This window comes from Bombus fervidus, chromosome 14, assembly GCF_041682495.2.
Source record: "Bombus fervidus isolate BK054 chromosome 14, iyBomFerv1, whole genome shotgun sequence".
Lineage (NCBI taxonomy): Eukaryota > Metazoa > Arthropoda > Insecta > Hymenoptera > Apidae > Bombus > Bombus fervidus.
This window is the reverse complement of record NC_091530.1, coordinates 6399138-6422639: the sequence shown is the minus strand read 5'-3', so window position 1 is coordinate 6422639 and position 23502 is coordinate 6399138. Positions and strand designations below refer to the sequence as shown.

General features: G+C 35.4%; 4 protein-coding genes and 2 long non-coding RNA genes across 8 annotated transcripts; 4 read left to right on the top strand and 2 right to left on the bottom strand.

The window, feature by feature from the left end:
- The first annotated feature begins 1493 nt into the window (after positions 1-1493).
- LOC139993949 (uncharacterized) lies at positions 1494-3524 on the top strand. Of its 2 annotated transcripts, none has more exons than XM_072016149.1 (4): positions 1494-1640; positions 2402-2580; positions 2653-2833; positions 3058-3206. In XM_072016149.1, exons 1-4 carry the CDS (start codon positions 1623-1625, stop codon positions 3097-3099), a joined length of 420 nt encoding a protein of 139 aa, XP_071872250.1. In that variant the 5' UTR covers positions 1494-1622; the 3' UTR covers positions 3100-3206. The 2 variants fall into 2 exon arrangements, with proteins under 2 accessions (XP_071872250.1, XP_071872249.1); XM_072016148.1 differs by having other exon boundaries at positions 1632-1997; positions 3058-3524.
- Positions 3525-4364: 840 nt separating this feature from the next.
- Positions 4365-5862, top strand: Cpr4 (cuticular protein 4). The gene is made up of 2 exons (XM_072016150.1): positions 4365-4586; positions 5133-5862. The coding sequence occupies exons 1-2, from the start codon at positions 4575-4577 to the stop codon at positions 5496-5498; spliced, it is 378 nt and encodes a 125-aa protein (XP_071872251.1). The 5' UTR covers positions 4365-4574; the 3' UTR covers positions 5499-5862.
- Positions 5863-5878: 16 nt separating this feature from the next.
- On the bottom strand, positions 5879-8312 carry LOC139993954 (uncharacterized). 2 transcript variants are annotated; one of them, XR_011801493.1, is made up of 3 exons: positions 7224-8312; positions 7067-7154; positions 5879-6722 (listed from the first exon to the last, which is right to left on the bottom strand). It is a non-coding gene; the product is annotated as an uncharacterized lncRNA (long non-coding RNA). The 2 variants fall into 2 exon arrangements; XR_011801492.1 differs by lacking the exon at positions 5879-6722 and having other exon boundaries at positions 6998-7154.
- Positions 8313-8453: 141 nt separating this feature from the next.
- Cpr3 (cuticular protein 3) lies at positions 8454-10294 on the top strand. Its single transcript, XM_072016144.1, has 2 exons — positions 8454-8607; positions 9233-10294. Exons 1-2 carry the CDS (start codon positions 8596-8598, stop codon positions 10193-10195), a joined length of 975 nt encoding a protein of 324 aa, XP_071872245.1. The 5' UTR covers positions 8454-8595; the 3' UTR covers positions 10196-10294.
- Positions 10295-11534: 1240 nt separating this feature from the next.
- LOC139993953 (uncharacterized) lies at positions 11535-12935 on the top strand. The gene is made up of 3 exons (XR_011801491.1): positions 11535-12022; positions 12147-12237; positions 12764-12935. It is a non-coding gene; the product is annotated as an uncharacterized lncRNA (long non-coding RNA).
- A 4524-nt stretch (positions 12936-17459) lies between these two features.
- Positions 17460-18884, bottom strand: LOC139993947 (uncharacterized). The gene is made up of 2 exons (XM_072016146.1): positions 18742-18884; positions 17460-18377 (listed from the first exon to the last, which is right to left on the bottom strand). The coding sequence occupies exons 1-2, from the start codon at positions 18751-18753 to the stop codon at positions 17565-17567; spliced, it is 825 nt and encodes a 274-aa protein (XP_071872247.1). The 5' UTR covers positions 18754-18884; the 3' UTR covers positions 17460-17564.
- Between the last annotated feature and the right edge of the window lie 4618 nt (positions 18885-23502).

Here is a 23502-nt window from a genome sequence, read left to right as displayed (position 1 = left end):
TTAATAAGTTCTTTTTCTTTATAAAACAGTTGGTTTGCATTTATTTTTGAATATAATAGTAGTAGTATTATTGAATACTTTTTATTACTTTTGCATTTCATTTAACTTTATTGCAATTATTGAAATCGTTATTTTATTTACAATTTTTGCCAGCAATTGATCACTTCTGCCATCAAAACTATTAATAAATAGTTTTGAAGGATTATTGCGCGAATCATATCATAATACCACTAGATAATGGCGTTCAGATTAGAGAAGCAGGAAGTTACGCCAGAAAGCTCTGGATGATAATACAATTGTAACGTGAGCTACATTAATAAAATCATATTTATATTGATATACATTGTCGATAGAGAAATAAATACATATAACTTTTAATGTTTAATATCGTAAAATTATCGAAAAATCGTTACAATAATAATATAATCATGATTATCGTTCCTTTGTTTAAAAGAACAAAATCAACATTAGTCATAATGTATAAATGGTAATTTTGATTAGGATCGGTCATTAGAATGAAATAAATAAAAAAAGATCAATACGCACAGAGAAACGAAGAGAACACTAACGTAATTAATTAAAATCATTTTGAATAAAAATAGTGAAAGTGTTATGTACCGAAATTTAAAGTAAAAATCTCAGGTTTTGACGATTGGATACAGTTTTAGGAAAAAAATCAAACAAGTAACAAAGAAAATCTTTAAGGACAATTTTGTCGGATTTAGTAACATGCATTATAAAATTTAAAATGTTGCTAATTGAATTCATGCCCTATTAAGGTTGTAATATATACTTGAAGATTTTTTATATGTAAAATTATAGTTCTGAGCATATTCTATTTCAAAGATTATAACTAGTTTAAAAGTTGGATAATAATTGTTCTATCATATGTATAAAATACATCTTCAAAAATGATTTTATTAGGTAACAAAATATCAATTTGTTTATTCTTTTGGAAAATCGAATTGTTTTGAACGAAACATTAAACTGAAAGAACAATGAGAATCATAAGATTTTATTTACTCTAATGCTATTCATGTTTATATGAGAAGTGTAAATGGTTTGTTTTAATGAATGTAAATTATTCGTTACTCATTTTTGTTGTTTATTATTTCGAACTGTTATGATCATGTGTAGATTTTCTTAGTACATAGTTAGGTATTATAAAGAATTATGAATGAAATGAAAAATTTAAATCACATTGAATACAATAATGAAAAATCTAATGATGAAAGGAATAAAGAAAGTTAGTTTTAGAAAAAAACATGACATCAAGCAAGTTTTTTTATCCCTTTTCATTGTGCCTTTTAATTTTATGATCTTGTCATTTACAAGAAATATTTCATTTTAAATATTATGAAAAATGTTGTATTAAAATTTTCAATTTAGAAATCGATACGTGAAAATTAATTAACGAAACTATGATTTAAAAATTAGTTACACAGTTATAATGGTAAATTAACTTCATTTAACTAGAAAAAGATACATTTTTTATTAAAAAGCTATTAATTTTAAATACGAGGAAAAGGTATTTTCAATTTATCATGTCGTTGTAGGAAATTCCTGGTTTTTCAACATATGTTGTATAGACATAAATTTCTAAGAAATCAGTGCATTGTATAATGGAGTGCGTCAGCATGGTAGTAAGAATGAGCGTTATTATTTCACGTGATACATAAAATTCTTTTTTAAGATTTATTATAGAATTTATAAACTAGCAAAATGTGTGTATAATTATGAATATTTTGAAATAATCGATATTATCAGATATTATCTGATATTGTCATACTTATCGAATGATAACCATTGATAACCAACTCAAACCGTTGTTTGAGTATAATATTGTGTATGCAAGTTGTCAAATGGTCTCTTGATATTTTATAAAGTAGTTTTTATTAGTGCATGAAATATTTAATAAAATGTCGACGTTAGGAATGTATGAATTAACTCATCCTGAATTATTGTCAGAATCAGATCTTAAGGAAATTTTAGAAAATGTAAGCAAACCAGGTTATGTTTACCAACAATTTTTCTTCATTAAATCGTGAAGAATTTATATATCTTTGTGTATTAAACCAATAATTATTTAATTGCAGATATATCTGATAATGTGTGAAAATCTTTCTTATAGATGTCCTGTACCGTAATTTAAAATATCATTGTTTTTTTTTTACATTTTGTAATAAAAAGAATTTTTTAGGACTAGTATCTTATCTACTATCAAGATATGAAATTTTCCTGTTTTGTATTGCAAGAGATATTGTAATATTATAAATATAAAATTAAATGTTGTAGGTTTTTATTGAGATAAAAAATTGTTGTACTATTTTTTAAATAGCTATTAATATCAATATATATATTACAATTATTTAAACATCTTTTTGTCCTGATTTGTTTATAGAGATGTATTGACTTCAGTGACTATAAAAATTTATCCAAATTTGAATTAATAGAACTGTATAAACGGGTGGCTTTGCCATTACCTCAAAGACAATCTGAGAGCACTCAAAATTCAGATATAAGACAACATAATGAGACAATGTACTCTGTTAATGAATCACATAGAAATCCTGTTTCATTGTAAGTAGAAACATTTTGTTCAATACAAAATTATATCTCCTTTAATAAAATAATTACATTAATTTTTTATAGGAATGGTACAAGTACTAGGAAAACAGATGTAAATGAAACGGCAAAAGAGATTCTTTGTACAAGACCAAAATCCTCTGCAAATGAACTTAAACAAACGTCTAATAAAATATGTTTATATAATTCAAATACCTTTACAAAATGCAATAGTATTGGTAAACGTAATAATGATGGAAAACATGATGTATGTATGTTTATTAATTATTCCATCACTTGTAGTTAATTTTCATTTATGTATTTATTTGAGTTTGTTAGATTGTTTTTATATAGATGCATGTATCATTACCGATATAACATTAATGCTAATTAAATTGTAAGGTTATTTATTACAATATGAATAACATAAATAATGATTATTTACTAACGAATGCCTAGAACAAATATTTTAATTATTTTCATATATTTTAGGAAGCTCCATCAAAGAAGAGACAAAAGATTACATGGCCATGATATTATGTTATATTAAATTTTTATAGTATATAAGAACTATCTTTTTGGAAGTGAATGATTGGGGTTAAATTTATGTTATTAGTTGTTAATAAATCATAATATATAAATTTCCATAAAATTTAAAATAAATAATATTATCAACAGTAATTAAGGTAAATTTTCAGCATGTAAATTAAATTTAGTAATCATCCTGATTAAACTATTGATTAATGACGTTGATTAATTAATAAATATATCCTTATATTATTGTACAAAAATAAGGTTGTTAAAGTGGTTTGAATATTTGTGCAATATTTAAAATATTTATACTTATTATTACATTACATTGAAAATTTTGTATCAGCAACATTTTATACTTTCTTTAATCTTATTTGAATCATAAAAATTGTAATCACACACACGAATAAAGTAGAGTATTATCGAAATTTGTTATTTAATTTGTAAAAGTTTCTACATAATAAATTTTATATGTAAATACATTACATGTTGTGATATAAACACTTGTTTTCAATTTCAATTCATTATGCAGTTTAAAATGGCATTTGTATACAATTTGAAATTATTATTATAGGTGAAATTTGTATAAACTTACCATGGATTACGCTTAATCTAGTCATTGGTTCCAGGCGCCTATAATTCAAAAGAATTATTAATTAATTCTTTTAATGAATTATTTTATGATATCCTTTGGTTTCCCTTTAGCTTTTAATTATGATCAAAGTGTGAAAAGTTATAATTTAAGAGAACCAGATGTGTACTTTAATACTTCCAGTATTTAATCGGATAACCAATGCGAGGTCCAGGGACGAGGGACACGAAATGCGAGCATTCCAAAGCGGATCATTCCAACTGTTTAGTATTCTTCGCGCCATGTGCTCGCATGACGGAAACGTTACACTTACTGCGACTAAAACTATACGGAATTACGCAATGGTGAAAGCACAAGAGTTTTATCCTGGAAGAATTATTGTCCGAATTGTTCCTATTTCCCTCTAAATTTTTACATTATGCATTGTGTAATAACCCATTCATCTTTTTCTACTACATTTTCTTTAATGAGAAATACTCTATGCTGTTGTTAATTGATTTCAAAGATAGTAAGCTATTATATTTTGCTATACGAATGTCGAATAGAGTTATTTCCTTTTTACACAATTTTAATGTAATTTGCAGATTATTTTCACATATATTCTCAAAGGTAGCAGGTTAATATAATGTGAATCGATAGGTTCAATGTGCAGCTATTAGGGAACTAAAAATGAGAGCGAAACTTTTGCTACTCTGTCGGAAGCGCGTCACGTACACGCCTTCGAAGCTATTTGCGATGCATCGAGGGCTGCGATGAGCATCGGTTCACGTACATTCACAAATGACAACTCCGTACACCTATAAATACGTTTGTCACTAGAAATCGAACAGTCAGTTTCCTTCTTGACTTTCGTTCGATCGTAGGATTATCCAAAACACTAATCGATATGGCTTTCAAGGTGAGAAGAGGGTAACTTAAAAATTAGCGATCTGATTAATTGTTTTGTTAATTCATTCTTGATTACCAATTGGGCTGTTAAGTTATTAACTATCTCTAGATATATAAAATGGTAAAAATATAATATATATAATCTGTATAATTTATTCACATATTAATAAATGGAGGATACGTATATGAAAAATTCAGTTGCGTACATATTAGTAGAGAAAGAATTAAAACTAGAACGAATAGGGTTCATTTATTTAAATTTAAATGAAATTTTCATGTCATGTTTTTGTGATATATAGTTTTAAATATACTATAAATATAGTAAAAACTCTTTTGAAAATTACACATTCAGTTTACAAGACAATGTAATTAAAATAGTTTACACAAAAAGATATCGTTAATTAAATCGCAAAATATTATTATTTATTATGCTATTTTAACCATTACTACATCATTTCTAATTTATATTATAATTTATCGTAACTAAATTTTATATTTCGTTCACATTATTTAATTTCTGATAGAAGAAATTAAATATTTCTCTATTACATTGCAGCAAGTAGTTATCGTGCTGGCGGTCGCTATATTTACTACATGCAAGGGAGCTGCAGTTCCTTTACCAGCAGTACCATTAGCTAAACTTGCACCAGTGAATCCAGCATTTAATTACGACCCTCATCCACAATACACTTACGCTTATGACGTGCAGGACAGTTTAACAGGAGATTCGAAAACTCAGCAAGAAACTAGAAATGGCGACATAGTCAGTGGTAGCTACAGTTTCATCGAAGCTGATGGCACCAGGAGGATTGTCGAGTACACGGCGGATCCTGTGAATGGATTCAACGCGGTTGTCCACAGAGAACCTGTGGCTGTCATTAAACCTGCCCTGAAAGTCGCTCCAGTGGCTTTTCATCCTTAGACAGTTTTAATACTTTATAATTTATACTTATCCTGGTAGAGAAAGAAGGGTAGGGTTGACCTAATGGTACATGGAATTTATTAACTTCATGAGGAAGAATTTTAGCTTCAATTTATTTTCTCATCTCGTTTTAATAAGCAGAATATAACACTAAATTGGTATCTGTATGAAAAAGATTCATTCGTTGCGAAATGAAATGAATTTTATGTCATTTAAATCATGCATTGCTTAGTGCTCGCTTGTAATACAGAAGAAATTTATATTTGCCGTTTTGTACCGCTTACTATGTAACTAGTCATATTACACTGTACATACTGCAATTATTTTGTAATGAAATGTTTATATTAAAAACTTTTTTAAAATATATTGTAATCATTGTTATTCCCATCCTCATAATTATGTTTCTACGTTCTACAATTAGATGCATTTTAATTTAAATAAAAGTTAAAATTTGTGTTTTTTTTTCTAGATCGTACGATTGCATCAATATCAATTAATAAATTATATTTCCATGCAACTATTTAAGTAAATATTTTTGTGTGAAATATTATAGATTAGAAAATTCTTGTTTTCTGAAATTAAAAAATGGGTCTTTTACCTATTTCTTTTATTTGTTACTTAAATCTTTGCAGGCAAGTTAAACGATTATCAATTCCGAATTAAAATGTCATCAATTTTCGAAATACTGTAATTTCCTGATGACAGATTGTACAACTATTAGCGTGGGCTCATTTCAGACGGTAAAGTCTCTACTTTCTCAACTCTAAATTAATTTTTCTCGAAGACGCTTTTATACTTAAAAGCGGAATGGGAAAGTAAGAATCATTTTTTATCCCGAAAATTCTACAAATTCGAACAAGCCTGTGGAATTCAAGAAATTTTTTCGCGATTCGTTTCAAAATAGATTTAAAGGCAATGATTTCTTAATAATCGATATACGATCTTTCATCGTCGTTCTATGACACTTTGAATGAAAAGTGAAATAGTTGAAAACATACATTTTTGCAACAAAGTCATCCTCACTTTTACGTCTTTTTTGCGAGTATAGAGGCATCTACGAGGAAATACAATTTGATGATCAGAAAATAGAAGTATCGCGCTTTAAAGTAAGTCCACCCAGATTGTTTTGCGATCTTTCTTTTCTATGCTGTAGCACTTTAAAGATCGCATTACAGCAGAATAAAGTTATTCCTTCAACCAGAAACCAACGATTCTTTAATTTTCCTGTAAAATATATGCTACAGATAAAAGATATCATATTACAAGTGGACGATATATATATATCAAAAATGAATATAAATTATTGCGATTTATACGTGTGGTGCATAACAAATAAGGGATCTAACAATAAAGAACGAATCGACTACAAGCGGGCGTTGTAATCCTTTCACAATGTTTTGTTACGAAAGAAAGTTCGACGAATTATCCATTGTCTCTTCGCACAGATAGCCTCTTTTTACACAGATTTAAGGAAGCATAGACAAAATTTCCCTGAACACGATAAACGTTCTATCTTTATATTTTACGATAATTATATTATATACGTATGAGAATTAAAGAAGAATTACCAAAAGCATCTCGTGTATGTCAGCATATATGAATCATCTCTTCCTTCTATTCTTCGATTCGAACGAAAGGTTTCTCCTGCGCGCGATCCTGTAAGACTATGGACATTGAGCAAGGAAAGAAAAGACACAATAAGCGTATACTGATAGAATCCATTACCTTTCGTAATTTCGTCGAATAACCTCGAATGACTTTCTTCGATGTATCAGCATACAAATTATATGCCCGCTCACACTTCGTTTGCACTTAAAATTCGGCGATCGTGTGTCAAATTTAAAGCGAATTCGATTGACACATGTTCCGACCACATTAATGTATTAATGTATTGGTGCTAGCTGTTATCATAGCGTTATCGATTCATTTTACTATAGAAAAGAAATCAATCGAATACTTGATTTGAATTAATCGAAGATAAACACGAACAGGGTCATCTTTATCCTAAATTCATCAGTTACTACCTATTTAGCGCAAACAATGTACATCGGCTGCAAAAATTATTTCCATACACGCTTCTTTCCCAATGAAATGTTTCCTTTTTCGCTAGGTCATCTTCATTTCGTTCTCATGGTATCAAATTTTTGTAGTCACGTTACAAAGTGCTGCTAAATGACTCGAGATTTAATATACTTGGGTCCAGTTAGTCGGTACGTAGATGCTACAACAAATACGACGATAGCCGGTACTTTTTGCCATTGCATACGTTAAGAATTCCTTTTTAACTTAAAATTGTAGCAAAGATCGAATCAGAACGGACAGTTAGCGTTCTTTCGACGCAAATATTATCGCTGAAATCAGAACACGTTAAAAATGACCAACTCGTCATTCTTCATAGAAATCTTCTAAATTTCAGACAATGTTTTTTCAGGAATCTCGATGATCTTTGTAAAATATATGGTTGAAGGTTTGCCTTTCCCTTTCAATCAACACATTTTCCACGTTCGTTTCGATTTCACTGATACGAGTCTCATACCTCACTCGTCTAGCGTTAAGAAACCCTTTTTTCTGTCGCGTGCAGGCAAAGGTGTCACAGGCGCGACGTAAATGCTAATCGATAACGATCGCGCAATATCGTAAACTTTTGGAAGTGCGTACACCTTTCGTCGAGAGGGTTACAGCGGAGTTCACGGTTTACGTTCGCGGTTTCGTCGCACGACCTCGAAGTGGCTCTGTATCTTCGACATATTGGCATACAGGTCGCGTGTATACGCCGGGACGATATGAAGAAACATAAGCGCGCATACTCATCCACTCGTAGTTGTACGTATGGACATCGCAACATTTATGAGGAGGTCATCGGATGGTAAAAGAAACAGAGTAATAGGCAGCCCGAATAAAAGAAGGAGAGATTCAAGTGGGGGCGGTGTGTATGCGTGTGTAAGACGGGTGTGCACGATTCGTGTTTGGGTGCAAGGAATAGCTCGGGTTATTGTTGGCGGATGACACGAAAACACCGACAGTCATCACGCGTATAAAAGTACGACGAATCTTACCCTGAGGCATCAGTCTCCTGGCGATCCTCTTGCAAACAAACATGGCTGGAAAGGTAAGGAGGTACACAAATCGCGACGATTAGTCCTGGCTAGTCTTATCGATCAAAGAATATCGCCCAGAGTCACGTAGAGTAACGCTTACCAATTGTTAACTGGTCGATGATAGATGCTATCGTTCCTCTTCTCTTATTATACATTTACATTATTATACGTCGAATATCGTCGCCTAAAGTCGTGAGTAATATTGTCCAGTCGATCTCTAAATAGATTTATTATGCTCCCTCCTCTATTGAACGTTTACGTCCCTAGGTTTAGAATAGATTGCTCTGTTTCTTTTACTTCCACTTTGTTCATCATCCAAGTTTCCAGTGTCAGCCATGTCCTTCTGGGAAAGATAGTCTGACGTTTCCTCAACAAGATAACAAAGTGCACGTTTAGCATGGGTCGAATGACGTATTATTGATAACGGTGTGCGTCTTACGGTTCTACAGTGGCAATCTGCTTATATTACGAATCATTGCTCTTCGATCAGAGGAATTTAATCGATATGTTGATAATAGCTCGCACACCGTTATTAATGGTTTTTACGTCATCAAAAAAAAAAATACGATATATCTGATATTAATACGACAATTAGAATATCTAATATGATATTAACGTTTCTTTCCAAAATTCTAGCTCATCGTACTCTTAAGCGTGGCGGTTCTCTCCAAGGGAGCGGTGATCCCAGCGGTTCCAGCGGTGCCGGCACCTGTAGTAGCAGCGAAGCTCGAGGAACTAGACGCAGCGCCTCAATATAGTTTTGCGTACGACGTTCAAGATGCGGTGACCGGGGATTCCAAGGCCCAATACGAAACCAGAAACGGCGACCTGGTGCAGGGTAGCTACAGTTTGATCGAGGCAGACGGTACTCGACGCATCGTCGAGTATACGGCGGATCCGATAAACGGTTTTAACGCGGTGGTCAGCCGGGAACCAGCGACGGCTGTGGCCGCCATTGCCGCTCCACTGGTGCCGTATGCGCCTTCCATCGCACCTTCCGCGTCAGTTGCACCTGTTTTGCCCGCAGCACCTGCACCAGCGCCGGCGATTCCATCAAGCGGTCCGGATTCCGACGTCGAGGTCGTCGAAGCTAGGTCCGGTCCCTTAGTCACAGCCGGTGCAACCTCTCGCGATGAACAGCTTCGACAACAACAGGAACAGCAGCTGCAGCAGCTGAAAGAACTCGAAAGACAGCAACAGCAACAACAACAGCAACAGTTGCAACAGTTGCAACAGCTTCAACAGCAATCCAGACTGCAACTGCAACAGCAGATCCAACAACGCCAACAGCAAAGGATACAGAAGGAACAGGGAAGCGAGCAAGAACAGGAACAGCAACAGCAACATCCACAGCAAAGACAGCAACCCCAACAACAACAATCACAAGGAGCACCCGTGAAAGCTCTTGCTACACCAGTACAGTTGGCAGCACAAGCTCCTCAAACTGGTAGATTAGTCAGTCTGCCTGCGGCCAGAACTGTTACCAGCTACGCGACTTATCCTAATGCTTACGCATATACAGCTGCCTACTCGTCGCCATTAGCTTATGCCGCTCCTATCGGTGGTCTCACCTATGCTCCCGCCACTGCGCTCCTGTAAAGATTTTTCCTTTTTAATATTGTTTTGTTATTAAATCCCGCCTAATTGAACAAATCAACGAGTTAAAATAAATGCGTGTTTACAACGAATTAGACGAAATTGTCTGATTTGTGAGTTATTTAGATTCCTGAAGTCCTTGCGTCTGTACGTGATACACAAGCACATATTACATTTGACATGGTATGTGACTTTATCGACATATAAATTATACTATAAAAGTTGGTAGGTAAGATACCATATCACTTTATCGACTATGATATACGAAGAATACAATTTTAGAAAAATTAGAAACTAAAATTGAGGATAGGATACTCTGGAGAAAATTCGTTGGAAATTAAAATAGTATTTTTTGCTCTACTATAACAAGAACACGGTGAACGTAGAAATTTGAGCTACGTTTTGTTGCGACGAGCACACCTCGGATCTATCGCATTCCATCAAGAAGCTACTAAGGAACAAGTTCCTCGTTTGCACACTTTGCGAATCAGCAATTCCGAGGGAGCACAAATTTACGATCTGTCGTAAGAAGTATGTCTCTGCTATTGAGTCATTTGCAATTTCTCTCGTTAACAAGGCGCCAGAAATTAAAAACATCGTGAGTATTCATTCGATCGAACCTGCAAACCATTCATCTACAATAGGATCATACGTCTTCTTCGATAGCTCCACGGAATATTAACATCGTGGCTATTTTATGTAAAATGACAACGTTGTCCAGTACACGTGGAAATATTTTTATTCCGTGCAGCGCGGCGTCTCGTGGCGCGATCGTTGCACCGTGAGCAAAACGGGAAGATTTATTATTCAACGGGGTCTGGTTTTCTTTGTGGATTGCGTGGAGAAGCTCGTGACGGGGCCAGTGTCCTCGTAATCTCCGTAGCCCCGGTCACAGTCGATTACGTCGCCACGACCTACGTGACCGTGTGCGGGCGTAATAAGTAAAAGCGTCGCGAATAACGTCGATCAATGTCACAGGCGTACTTGCGCGAATCGATCACTCGTCACGTTCATCCGCGCGAACTTCGATTCATCGGGCTCGTTCACCGTTACGCAAGTTTCGGCGTTGCGACGCGCCGTGTATTGTGTCTTTTACGCAAGAAAACCTCTACATTTGTATATAGGGTGGCCCACACTTTTCTTTTCCGAAGTTCACACCTCGCCAGTGTGCTTTAGAAAAATATAGAAAATGTCCAAAGTATTGTAATGATCTTAATATCTACTAGGTAGGCCAAATTTCGATTTAGTTGTACTAGTAAAGATATGAACATGTATAAACATTCACAGCCCGTCTAGAATATACAAGTATACTGTTACGTACATACGTATACGAAATTTCATGAAATATTCTGAATAAGCGTGAAAGCGTAAAGACGGTACTTTGTGTTCGAAAAAATCTTATCGCCTATCAGTCGCGCACAGATTTGTAACGCTTCTTGAAGCAGTTAAGATATCGGCAAATGATAATCTCGCTAGGAAATTTAAAAAGTTGCTATCTTCTTATTTAAATTCTTGACGACATCGTCGCTATAGCTGTTATTTATCTCTTGTTTTTACCGTTACAGATACGATCGTTCGTATCGATCTAATATATCGATAGTATGTTCCAAGTATCTTTCAATTTTCTGTCATGTCGACGAAACAAACGTATATACATAGAAGCGAACAAGAGTTACGAAAAATGGGTTACCTGGAGAAAGAAAGTAGAGAGATCCAAAATGAGGGACACCCTGTATATGTTCACTTGTACGATGGTGTACGACCTTCAACTACGTGACGCGTAACGGGCTAGACGAATTGTGTTATGTCTCGTTACGTTGCATTTTTATGGTATGTGGTCTAGACGATTTATTTGCAGGCTTTACTTTTGAGGTTATTTCAACATGGATAAATGATATTTTGTAGCTTGTCAGCTGGTTTATGAATGGTTGAGTGCTGAGAAGATTTGTTTCAGATGTAATATGATAATGCTAATATAATGATAATGCCGAGTTTGAGGTAGTAACGAGACTTTGATGGAAAGAAAATTGGAGGTTATGTAACGGGTAATTAAGTATGCTTGTCAAATATAGCTATATATATTTCTTGCTTGTTTCAAATTCGCAAGATTATTTCCTCTGTATGCATATGTTAAGATATTGGTTTGACTACCTATTTGAATGATAAATAAACATTGATGTATCTAAATTAACAATTATATCGTTGATCTATATAGATATATTATAGATTTTGCTAATTTAATACGTATAGAGAATATGAATAAGTAAGTGGAATGCATGTGAAGTAACGCAGCATCTCTGCAAGTAGTATCGTCGTGTATATGTCAGACGCGTGTAGCATACAATATGCTTGAATCGATGTATCATACATATATGTATTTATTACCAAATTCGTGTATTAGAAATTCTGTATCCGTGAAATATGATAAAAGTGTCATAAATTATCTAAACTTGTTATAATAGCCAAAAACTGTAATTGTATTAAACGCATGATAGTCTGACAATGTAATGACTAATACTACTGCAGCTAGTCTAATTATATGTATTGAATTATTCGTATTAATACTTGCAGGAGAAAGGAAATTTTATTTCTGCTTGTAACAATAATCATTAAATTGGACGTATGATCTTTCCCGTGGAAATACGATTATTATATGAATAGATACAATTATTAAAAGGAGATTATTGTGTAAGTCCCAATTACAATTCTATATTTGTAGAAAAAAGAAATAATAAAAACGACGAAGACAATTGAAAAATACATAAAAATAACAGATACATGGCTTTCGTACATGAAAGATAAAGGTTTACAATATCCAGCTGTTAGTGACAATTTTAATTATCCGTAAAAAGCGATGGTTACTGGATATTTACATCCAATTAACGTGTACACACGAACGTTTCAGATCTCATTAAAATTCTTATGTAATATTACGCAATATCGATATAATGCGTTTTCACTTTAAAATTGTATCACTTTCCTGAAATAACGAGTCTCGATTGTGTTCTTATACAAGGCAACGATCATTTCGACTGACTTGGTCTTAATAATAACGTAACAGGTTAAGAACGCATGAAATGAAAGGTAAATAAGGAGGCTCCAGATTCGAGAAAGAAAGAAAGTGTTTTTTATACGCAGGTGTGTAATATCTATAGCAGACACCTGTATCTTAAAATGAGCTAATTATCGAATTCAGATATATGTTTCGAATGATTTATTTCCTACTACTGTTATTTTTGGAAAAATTTAATTTTCCTTTTGTTTTAGTACAATTTAAGGTAATATAAATCACGTAAAATGTATATAATTTATACATTAGTATCATATTTTTGATTTTTCGATCTACTTAATCATTTTTAATCTAAATCAATTAATAAGTATTGAAAGCCCCGAGTTAAAATATTATTGACAATCATAATGAGTGGTCGTACGAGTAAATTTACGGGCTTTGAAGCTACAGTAATTTATTACGTAGCATAATAAGTAAGAGGATAAACATACCTGTTAAACTCTGCATTTATCGTGTAAACAGTTAACTTACTATACCTATGCTAAACCATACATTTAACCAGTAATATCAAATGTTATTTATCACCAGGTATTGATCGTACTTAAAGAAATAAATTATTATTCCCGACGATATTATTGCAATGACGGTTGTCGAAAAATAAAATTACGAAATGCTGGCAAGAATCAAAATGATAAGACAACAAAGAATGAGATCGTAAAGTATTGTGGAAACAGGTATATAAAACGAGAACAGAAAACGAAGAATAAAAGTCATAAAATACGGCCCAAGGATAAAATTATCCAATATTAATAAACAATAAATTTATAAAAATGAGCCGAGGATAAAATCGTTCGATGTTTACGAAGAAGTGAAATATAGGCGAAAGGTAAAGTCGTCCGATATTGATGAATAAAATTGTGATACACGAACGAAGGATAAAACGATGAAAAGTTAATGGAAAACAACAGTTTATGTAAAATATTACCAAAGAATGGAACGTGATAAAATTGAGAAAATCACGAGGATCAGGGATAATGAGAGCAGACAGCCCTTGGCCGAGTACAATAGGGCTCAGGCAGTCTCGATCGTGTCGAATCGGTTACATACCTGTCCGTACTGTCCAACTTTCACCGAATAAGCCAGGGCTGCAGCCGCGGCCGTCAAAGTACCGCGCCCAATGTCACGACGTGGTCCCTCGTAATCGCGCCCCGTATTACGTGTCTTGCTACACAAGAAACCGGTTCACTTTTGCCGGACCGGTTACAGAAAGAATTCGACCAAATGGACAATGGATCGCCCGCGGGCGAAATCCGAATCCGTATCCTTTTATCGATTTTTCAATTAAACCGTGAAATTACATTGTTAATATTTCTTATTTCATATTCATTCATAATATCGTATTTGAAGATTCTGCCTCGTAATATCCACAGTGGTCCGTGCGAGTATTTGGACATTTGTAGAAACTTTTCACGAATGTAATATTGTACGAAACATGTTTTAATATTTTGAAATTTCACCAACACTAGGAATTAGATTATCGCGATGACGTATTGATATTATTTCAGGCAAATCGACCGAAGAGAACTTCTTACTGCAACCGGGGATTCTCGATGACTGAATGAACGCGTAATTCCGTTTGTGAGAATCGTTTGATGCTGCTGCGAGTTTTGCAATGAAAGCTGTGGCCTGTCGTTTGAGCGAAATTTAAACACTTGATTTCCGAAAGTTCAAGGATAACATTAATGTTCCTCGAGAGCGATATATAATAAGATCACCGGTTCCTCGGTGGTTTTTGTTCCCGTGAACGTTTGATGATCAAGGTTCAGTAATGAATAATGGAGGACTAAAGAAGCTGACAGTTACGTTATAATCGTTTGAACGGAGAAGGATATTATGAAGTTTAAACCGAGTTTTATTAATTATCGTTAAAACATTCCAATCCATCCTGAATATTAATTTACTATTTCTAAAACAGAAGCTAAAAAATGCAACTAAATGAATCGCGACTGTGAGGAAGTACGGTCGAAGATATTTCTGAAAATATTTTTAAGTAATCATAAATTACCATTACGATCAAATTAACATCGCAATTAAGATGGAAATGCCCGACGAATTTTCACTACAAATAATTCTATGTATATTTATGCTTTCCTCGAATCCGAATTCTACCGAATTCAGGGATTGTTTCAGCGCAATTCTTTCGATAGATTTATTCGTAGATAGATTTGTTTTGTAAAACGAATGTGAAAGCACGCGGTCCCGATACCTCATTGCGAGCAATCAATCGCCGATTGATAATCGAGTCACGTAAACAGTAGAAGCAACTGCAGGTGCTATCGTGACTGGGATATGCCTTTCTTCTATGGATTAAAAGGTTACAAGGCGTTTGTGCGGGCACGACAATGAAAAATGGATGCGACTATTACAAAAACCTGTGTCTCGTCGTTCTAATGTATTTTTCATTATTACGCAATAATTTAACCATTAGAACCAATTAAACTACGTAATCGGTATCTCATTTAGCCAGCCGTACGCACAAATCGTCATATAGAACTATAATCACGTAACACATTCAATTGCGAAACGATTTGATACAGTCCATACTAACAAGCATATTAAACATTTGCTTTATGAGTTACCGCTAGCGTGACAATATTATTTTTTCGTAGAACTCGTAGGGTTCCTCAGAACTCTGACGTAACGTTATAACAAAGCAAATTAATGAAAACATTTCATTAATTATCTCTTAAATTATTTCTCAAGTATATATTGCATATATATATATATATTGATATTCAGAAAAATTTTGTTAATTTTAAATCTCTATAGAACAGTTGTAGTTTTCCCTTTCTCCATTCTTAAATAATTTTTCCCTTTTCATTGTATACCTATAACCAGCGTAGAATTTTTTTCGAAAGGTTCGAGAACTCATTCGTCGCGCGTTCATCGCCGAAAAACTTTATCATTCTGGTTCACTTTTTATTACGCAATCATTTAAATCGAGGCCGGGAATTCAGACGCCTTTCTCCCTGGTAATGGATTCGCTTCGTGTGATCCAGATGAATTTCGTATATGTACATGAGCTATCGATTTTTCGTTATCGCGTAATTCTTCCCAGAAATAATTCAAAATTTCCTTTTTCTTCCGAACTTCGCAATATCGCATTAATATTTCACGCTGTTCCCCAAAAATTAACGCAGCAGACTTTTATGTTGCTTGAAAGAATCTTATTCTTTTTTATTCTCTTAGATCAGTGCTCTGATCTGCTGCGGTGAAAGACGAAGAAGGGAGAAGTATGAAAGGAATTGTCAAAATAGAACACGTGTCGTGGTTTCAGCTAGTTTTCTCTGAACCAGTTTTCGCCACACCAGGATGGGCGTGGATCTTTCGCGAACGAGATCTGCAGAACAAAAGTAGACAGTGCGTAGAAATTTGACGGTATTACGCGGTTTGTCTGACGTTCGCGAAACAGTACGAAAGTAGAGAAAGTGGGTCAGTCCTGGCAACCACCAGAAATAGCTCGATGATCGAGCAACGCAAAATTGAAACGCTACCCTGTACTCAAGGTTACGCGATCGCGTTACTCTTCATTCCATGGAGCACGCGTCTACTACTCTTCCATACAGAATAAACAGGATTCTACCGAAGGATACTAATCTAACTCTTTCTTGGTATCCTCATCGTTGCGTTACTCCATGTCGATGATAACGTAGTTACTAAAGCATATACATATAGATATACATACACATACATAAATACGTGCGTTAAATTATTAATTATCAAATTTCTAGTTGTTAAACGTCTAGTGACTGGGATTAGAGAAACCATAGGTATCTTCAATTATACGAGCCATTTGTCTTCCGACAGGTGGAAGTTCGAACGAACGGAATGCTACTGTAACGCAAAGTAAGTTGAATAATAGGATATTCGACAAGACACAGCAGAGGACCAAATGAAAGAAGAAGATGAAAGAATAGAAAGTTCTAAAGTATAACGAATTATGCTACGATATTATACTCTACGTAACAATGAACAATGTTATAATACTACCATATACTATACTATACTACACTGACCATATACTGTAACTTTGTCAGACTAAAGTATATCGAATAATACACTTTAACCGAAATGGTAAAGTAATTAATAAATAATATACGAAGCAAGAAGAGAATGTAAACGTAGATAGATATAGCAAAGAAGGGAGGTATAAATATAGAAAAGAGGAAGGTGAGACAGAAATGCAAAAGACCAGAATACACTTGTAACGAGTTTAATCGGTCACAAACAAGTCTGCTAAAAAAATAAATAAAAAAGGTTCAGCCTGAGTCGAGTTATCGTGGGCAAGACGCGACATGACGCTTAGAGGTAGTGGGACGCGTAGGTAAGGGCGGGTGCGGCTGCGATTTTGGCGAAGGGTGCTGGGTGCGCGGCGTATGCGATGGGTGCTGGGTGCGCAGAGTACGCGATGTGTGCTGGGTGTGCAGAGTACGCGATGTGTGCTGGTTGCGCAGAGTATGCGATGGGGGCGGCGTGTGCGACGGCGACTGGAGCGGCAACTTTGGCAACTGGGGCGGCGTAGGCGAGAGGAGCGTGAGCGACTGGAGCGGATGCAGCGTAGGTCAAGGGAGCAGCGTGTGCGACTGCTACTGGAGCAGCGTGTGCGACGGCTACTGGAGCAGCGGGTGCGACGGCTACTGGAGCAGCGGGTGCGACGGCTACTGGAGCGGCATGAGCAGTGGCTACTGGAGCTGCGGCGACGGCTTTGACGGCGACTGCAGCGGCTTCTTTGCGGACTACAGCGTTGAATCCGTTGACTGGATCGGCGGTGTAGTCGACGGTGCGTTTGGTTCCGTCAGCTTCGATCAGGGAGTAGCTACCCTGGACAACGTCTCCGTCGCGGGTTTCCTGTTGGCTCTTGGCGTCACCGGTCAGGCTGTCGTGCACGTCATAGGCGTAGCTGTATTGGGGGTGGGGGTCGAAGTCGGCGTCGACGGTCTTGGCTACCACGGCCTTAGCTACGGGGGCGGCTACCACCGCCTTGGCTACAGGCGCAGCCGCGTAGGCCAGAGGTGCGGAGTAAGCCAGAGGCGCAGCTGGCGCGTAGGTCAGAGGTGCTGCCTCTCGCAGGATTCCAGCGTTAGCGGCGGCCACAAAGGCGGCGAAGACGATGAACTGCAAGAACAAATATGACGATTAGATTGGAGATTTATGGCAGTAGATGTTTGTGGATGGCTTTTGGCTAAACAGATGGATAGTAATACGAATTGATATTTGAAGAACAAATATAGGGATTAAAGAAGATCTACTTCGTAAGATCTCTATCATATTAGAATTACAAACTTGTGCTATCAGAAGTAATGTTTTTTAATTGGTTCCTTGTTGAAAGGATATTTGATATTTGGATTAAGTCTGAGCAAATGCAATGATTAGATTGATTTCGTTATTAGTAGCAATAGTTTGTAGTTGACCGACATTGTGGTATGTCGTGCGAGTTATATTTATAACTCATACAGGGATATGTCGATCTTTTACAAACCTTAAAGGCCATTGTTGAGAAGATTTGGTTGGTTTGGATCGACTGAGCGACTGATGATGCCAAACGTTATTTCGGACTGCTTTATATACCTACCAACGATCGACTCGCTACCATTATACCCGCTACTCCCCACCAAATTGTTCAGGTTTTGCCGGACTTTCAAAGTTTGGTAGCAGATCGCATCAGAACTTACCGCACTTGAACTTGGCCCGTACATGGGAGGAGCGCGAGTAAGGCACCATATGTTCACCCTCGATCATATTCTTTTTTATCTCGTTGTACATGGACTACAAGTGAAAGAGCATTGGTATACCGGTTGCCAATGACCGATATCACCGGTAATGAAACTAACTTGTTCCACGATCAAATTTGTGTATCTCATATAGCTTCTTAATACAAATGCTCTCTTTCAAATTTTGCTTGCTTCATAGAGATACTGAATTAATGTTTAGCGAACATTTGTAATAATTTTTCGTTTTCATTTTGCGACGATTTTTCTGAAAGAAAAAGATCTCTTTACGCGTTATGTAATATCGTAAGTGGCCTTTGCAGTGAATAATCGGGGTCAGCTTTCCCGAATATCGTTGCGATACATTTTAAATTTATCGTGAAATATTTAACGTACGTTACAGATATTTAACATTTTAATTAGTTTCATCTCTATATGCGGTCGATAATTTAATTTCAAAAGACTACGTCTAATTGAAAGATTACACGAATTAAAATTCCTTTTTTTAATATATTTCATTCGATCTTCGATCCATTTCCTTCTTTCTCTATTGCATATCTAATTTTTTATACTATATTGATTCTTAATTATATTAAAATTCCACGATGCAGTTTCAACTGCGTGCAACTAACGTGACTTATATTTCGACATTTATTTCGCATTCTTGTATATTCTCATGTTTCCTCCGTTTTGTAACCAGCTGTGCGAAATTCCGCCTTTAGCAGACCTTGCCTGGTTCAACGATCTCTTTCAGGACATTTTTTGAATATAAATTAGAAGGAATACGCGAACAATCAGGCCAACATTACCTGGTAACTCGACAATTTAATCAACGTCTCTGTTTCGATTTCTAGTTAGGGACACAACTTGCTGCATTATCGTGTGAAAGAATTCCACGTGTCATAAAGCCATCCGTTGAAGCAAGCAGCTAATTCTACTCCGCCTTCTTCCACCTACTTATTCGAGCTTCGAAACTTCTACGGAGACTCGCAAATCGCGCTTCTTAATCGTTCCAATCTAAATACCATTTCAATTCCTTCTTATACCGCAGATTTTTGTACATTTATTAAAAATATAAGGATGTAAGAGTGCACGGAATGCATCGTACAAAAATGTATAAAATATTCAAAGTAAATTACTCGTTAGAATATCTAACAGGCAGTTAAATAAGTAAAGTTTGCTAGACAAAATGTGTGTACGAATGAAATTAAATATACCGAAGAAAGAGAAAGAAATCTCGATTTATCTAACGTTCCAATGAGAGTTAGATCGGGCTAATAATTTCTACTTGAATTTCGCGTCTTTCCGTCGCGTTCGTAAAAATATGAAATTGCATGAACGAAACCGCTCGTAACAAAGCTCGACCATCGTTAACATTGCGAGGAATGCTGCGCATTTCCGACGATCCGGCGACGCTCGTTGAAATTCAACGGTATCGGCCGCAAATCGATTTCCTAAATTTCTCCAAATTTCCATCGGGAATTTCGTATCGGGGTAAATGGGACCGTGAAAAAGCGAAAGAGAGAAGACAAGCGCGCAGGACGAAAGAAGAAGGAAGAATACGAAATTCGGTTGGATACCAGCTGGTCGCGAAACTTTCGAGCGATATACGTGTCAAGTTGACTGGTTGGATCCCGATCTACCTTGATCGTTGCGTCACATCTAACGTTACCTGGTGAACAGAAGTGGAGCACTTTCATAAAGAAAAAATAGGCGGGCCGAGGCAAATCGCGAAGCTCATTTCGATCGATCGAATTGCCTCGGGCCATCCGAACCAACCGATCCCAGTCCTCATCCATAACCGAAACCTCCGCCTTCGGCGGCTCTCGGCAAAAGTCTAGTCCGAAATGTCGTGTACTTCACGTGAAATCAATGTCACAACTCGAATTTAGGTCTTCCGCACTTGTTGCTCACTGGCCACTGGAATTTTAATGCCTCTACTATTTCTGTTCTTTTCGCGCCGAATTATTCATTCGCCTTGCTAATTGCGCGAATACCGGCAAATATCTGGCACGAAGTTAGGCTGTTGCGTTGTAATGTTGATTTATTAAGCTTTCTCAGAGCAATAACGAATATGTATGTATCTTGGAATTGCATTTTTTAAAGTTGGAAATTATTTTGGGGGATATCAAGGTGAAAGGTTTTGATATACCGGCCTGTTTTCGCGCTAAGCATGAATATTCTTTGATATTCTTAATAGTGGCGAGTTTCTTCTTTCGAAATGCAAAATAATTGTTTGGAATGTGGTAAATTTAATTTTACTGCTCGTAATGGTTCTAGGCAAGCTTATAAGTTAGAAATAAGTTTTATATATCCGCAAACGCGTGTATTGGATGGATGATGAAGTAAATAAATAAATAAATATATTAATCTTCCTTGTATTAAAATAGCCAACTATTCTTTGGAAATTGTCTGGTCCTTTTAAGACAACGATGAATATTTCGATATTCTTGATGGTACTGGGTTTGAAACAGATGATTACCTTTTCGAACACTGCGCCCAAGTTAGAAGTGTTAGAATCTTGCAGAGAAAAGGAAATTCGTCTTTTATATTTCTAAATAAGATTTACTCGTTTTCTTTTTTTAGTTGGTTCATTGTTGTAATCGGTCTTCTCCTAAACAAGGAATTTTTTTTTTAAACAACGAGAATATCGCAACTTCCACAACAAGGCTAAAACACAATTCCTAGATCCTTTCGTATTTTTCATAGCTTTACTGTTCGCTTTTTCCGATAAAAAATAATTTTCTGTCACAGCTGTTGAACTAGTTGATTCTTCTAAACACCGATCAATATTTTAATTCCCTTATTCCTATAAAAAAAAAGAACTGTCCTTTGCAGGCTTGTCGTTTATGTGAAACACAATATTCCGATTAAGACGTATCCTGAATTGTCTTTTGCCGCGTAGGTCTTTGCGCGTCTAGACGAAAAAAGAAATGGACGTAAGGAGACGAAAGGCGCTACCAGTTTAGCTATCCAAAGAAGATCGACAAAAACAGTATCGCTCTAATAAGTTGACATAATAAAAATTTCCCTGTATACCCATTAATCGTGCAAAATCCGATCAGTCTTACGTCATCGGTTTCTTACGTCACCGGTGCGCAACCTCGTCCTCTTCTTATTTTTTCATACCATGAAAAAACCAGTTGATTCCACCAATTATGGAGGAACTCAAGGTTGTAGAATACAATTCTTTCGCACCACTGACCTATAGTAAATCGACCGTTAAATAATTTGTCCATTTTAATTACTTATTTATTGTTCTCGCGGAACGTGCGTTTTCGCTGTTTCGATCATATGAAACTCGAGAAATATCTTCGAATTGACACGACTTCCACGCGCGTTAACAAAACTATTCCAATGAATTTATCATAATATTGTACTTTACTGGCAGAATATTTCTAGCAACTATTCCAATGAATTTATCATGATATTTATTTTACTGGCAGAATATTTCTAACAACTATTCCAGTGAATTTATCATGATATTTTATTTTACTGGCAGAATATTTCTAACAACTGTACGGTGTATACCGTTAACGTTATTGTTTCGTAAGATGCTTCATGAGTTACGAACGACGATCGTTCGTACCTATCGTGTGTTACACATGTGCATGTGTAGTAATGGATTAATTAGAAAGTACAGTAATTATAATATATTTTGGAGGAATTTGAACGTAGATGAACGAGACGGATGGATAATGACAAATGTTGGATAAATGGATAGCAATAAAAATGGAACACAGACGCTTCGAACTTTGCTTTTGTAGCTGAAGATCCTAAATGTTGGAGCTTGAATATCGAGTTGTTTTCGACGAATGGAAAGAAGAGTACTGCGAGATGTGTATTATATTTCAGTCCAAGTAGAAATCTATTGGAAATATTTTAATTTGAATTGTACGCGAAGGAAACTGAAGTTTGAAAAGGATGGTATTAAAAAAAAAGGTGTAAATTTCGCATTAAATGTTTCTATATACATCTAGATGAATTTAACTGTAATTTAACTTTGTAATTCATTCGCGTAATCGTATACCTTTAAGGAGTACTGACACCTAAATGAATATATTATTTATAATGATGGGGACATTGCATGTGAGATTCTTCGAATTCAACGCAAAAAATTAACTGTTATTACGGCAAGCATGAACTGTAATTCAACGTGCACCTTTGCCTCATCACTGTCACTTTCCTCAATACGGTACTATACGATGTATCGATAGCACGTAAGATCCACGAAATATCTCCATTTTATACAAAATCATGATGTTTGTAGATTTTAAAATAAATAAAAAAGAATGGAATAAAATGTTAATAAAGTCCCGAAAGAAAGAGAGAGCGAGAGAGAAAGAATTTTTACACTTGCACATACTATATGATTAATTAATTCAACAATTTTTTAATTTGCGAACATCGGTATAATTAAGTCCGAAATCGTGCGTGCCATTTTAATTTTAAATGACACACATTGATATCACGTACACGGTTCCTATATAGTTGCAATTGATGTTAGTTAAACAGCCCATCGATTATTTACT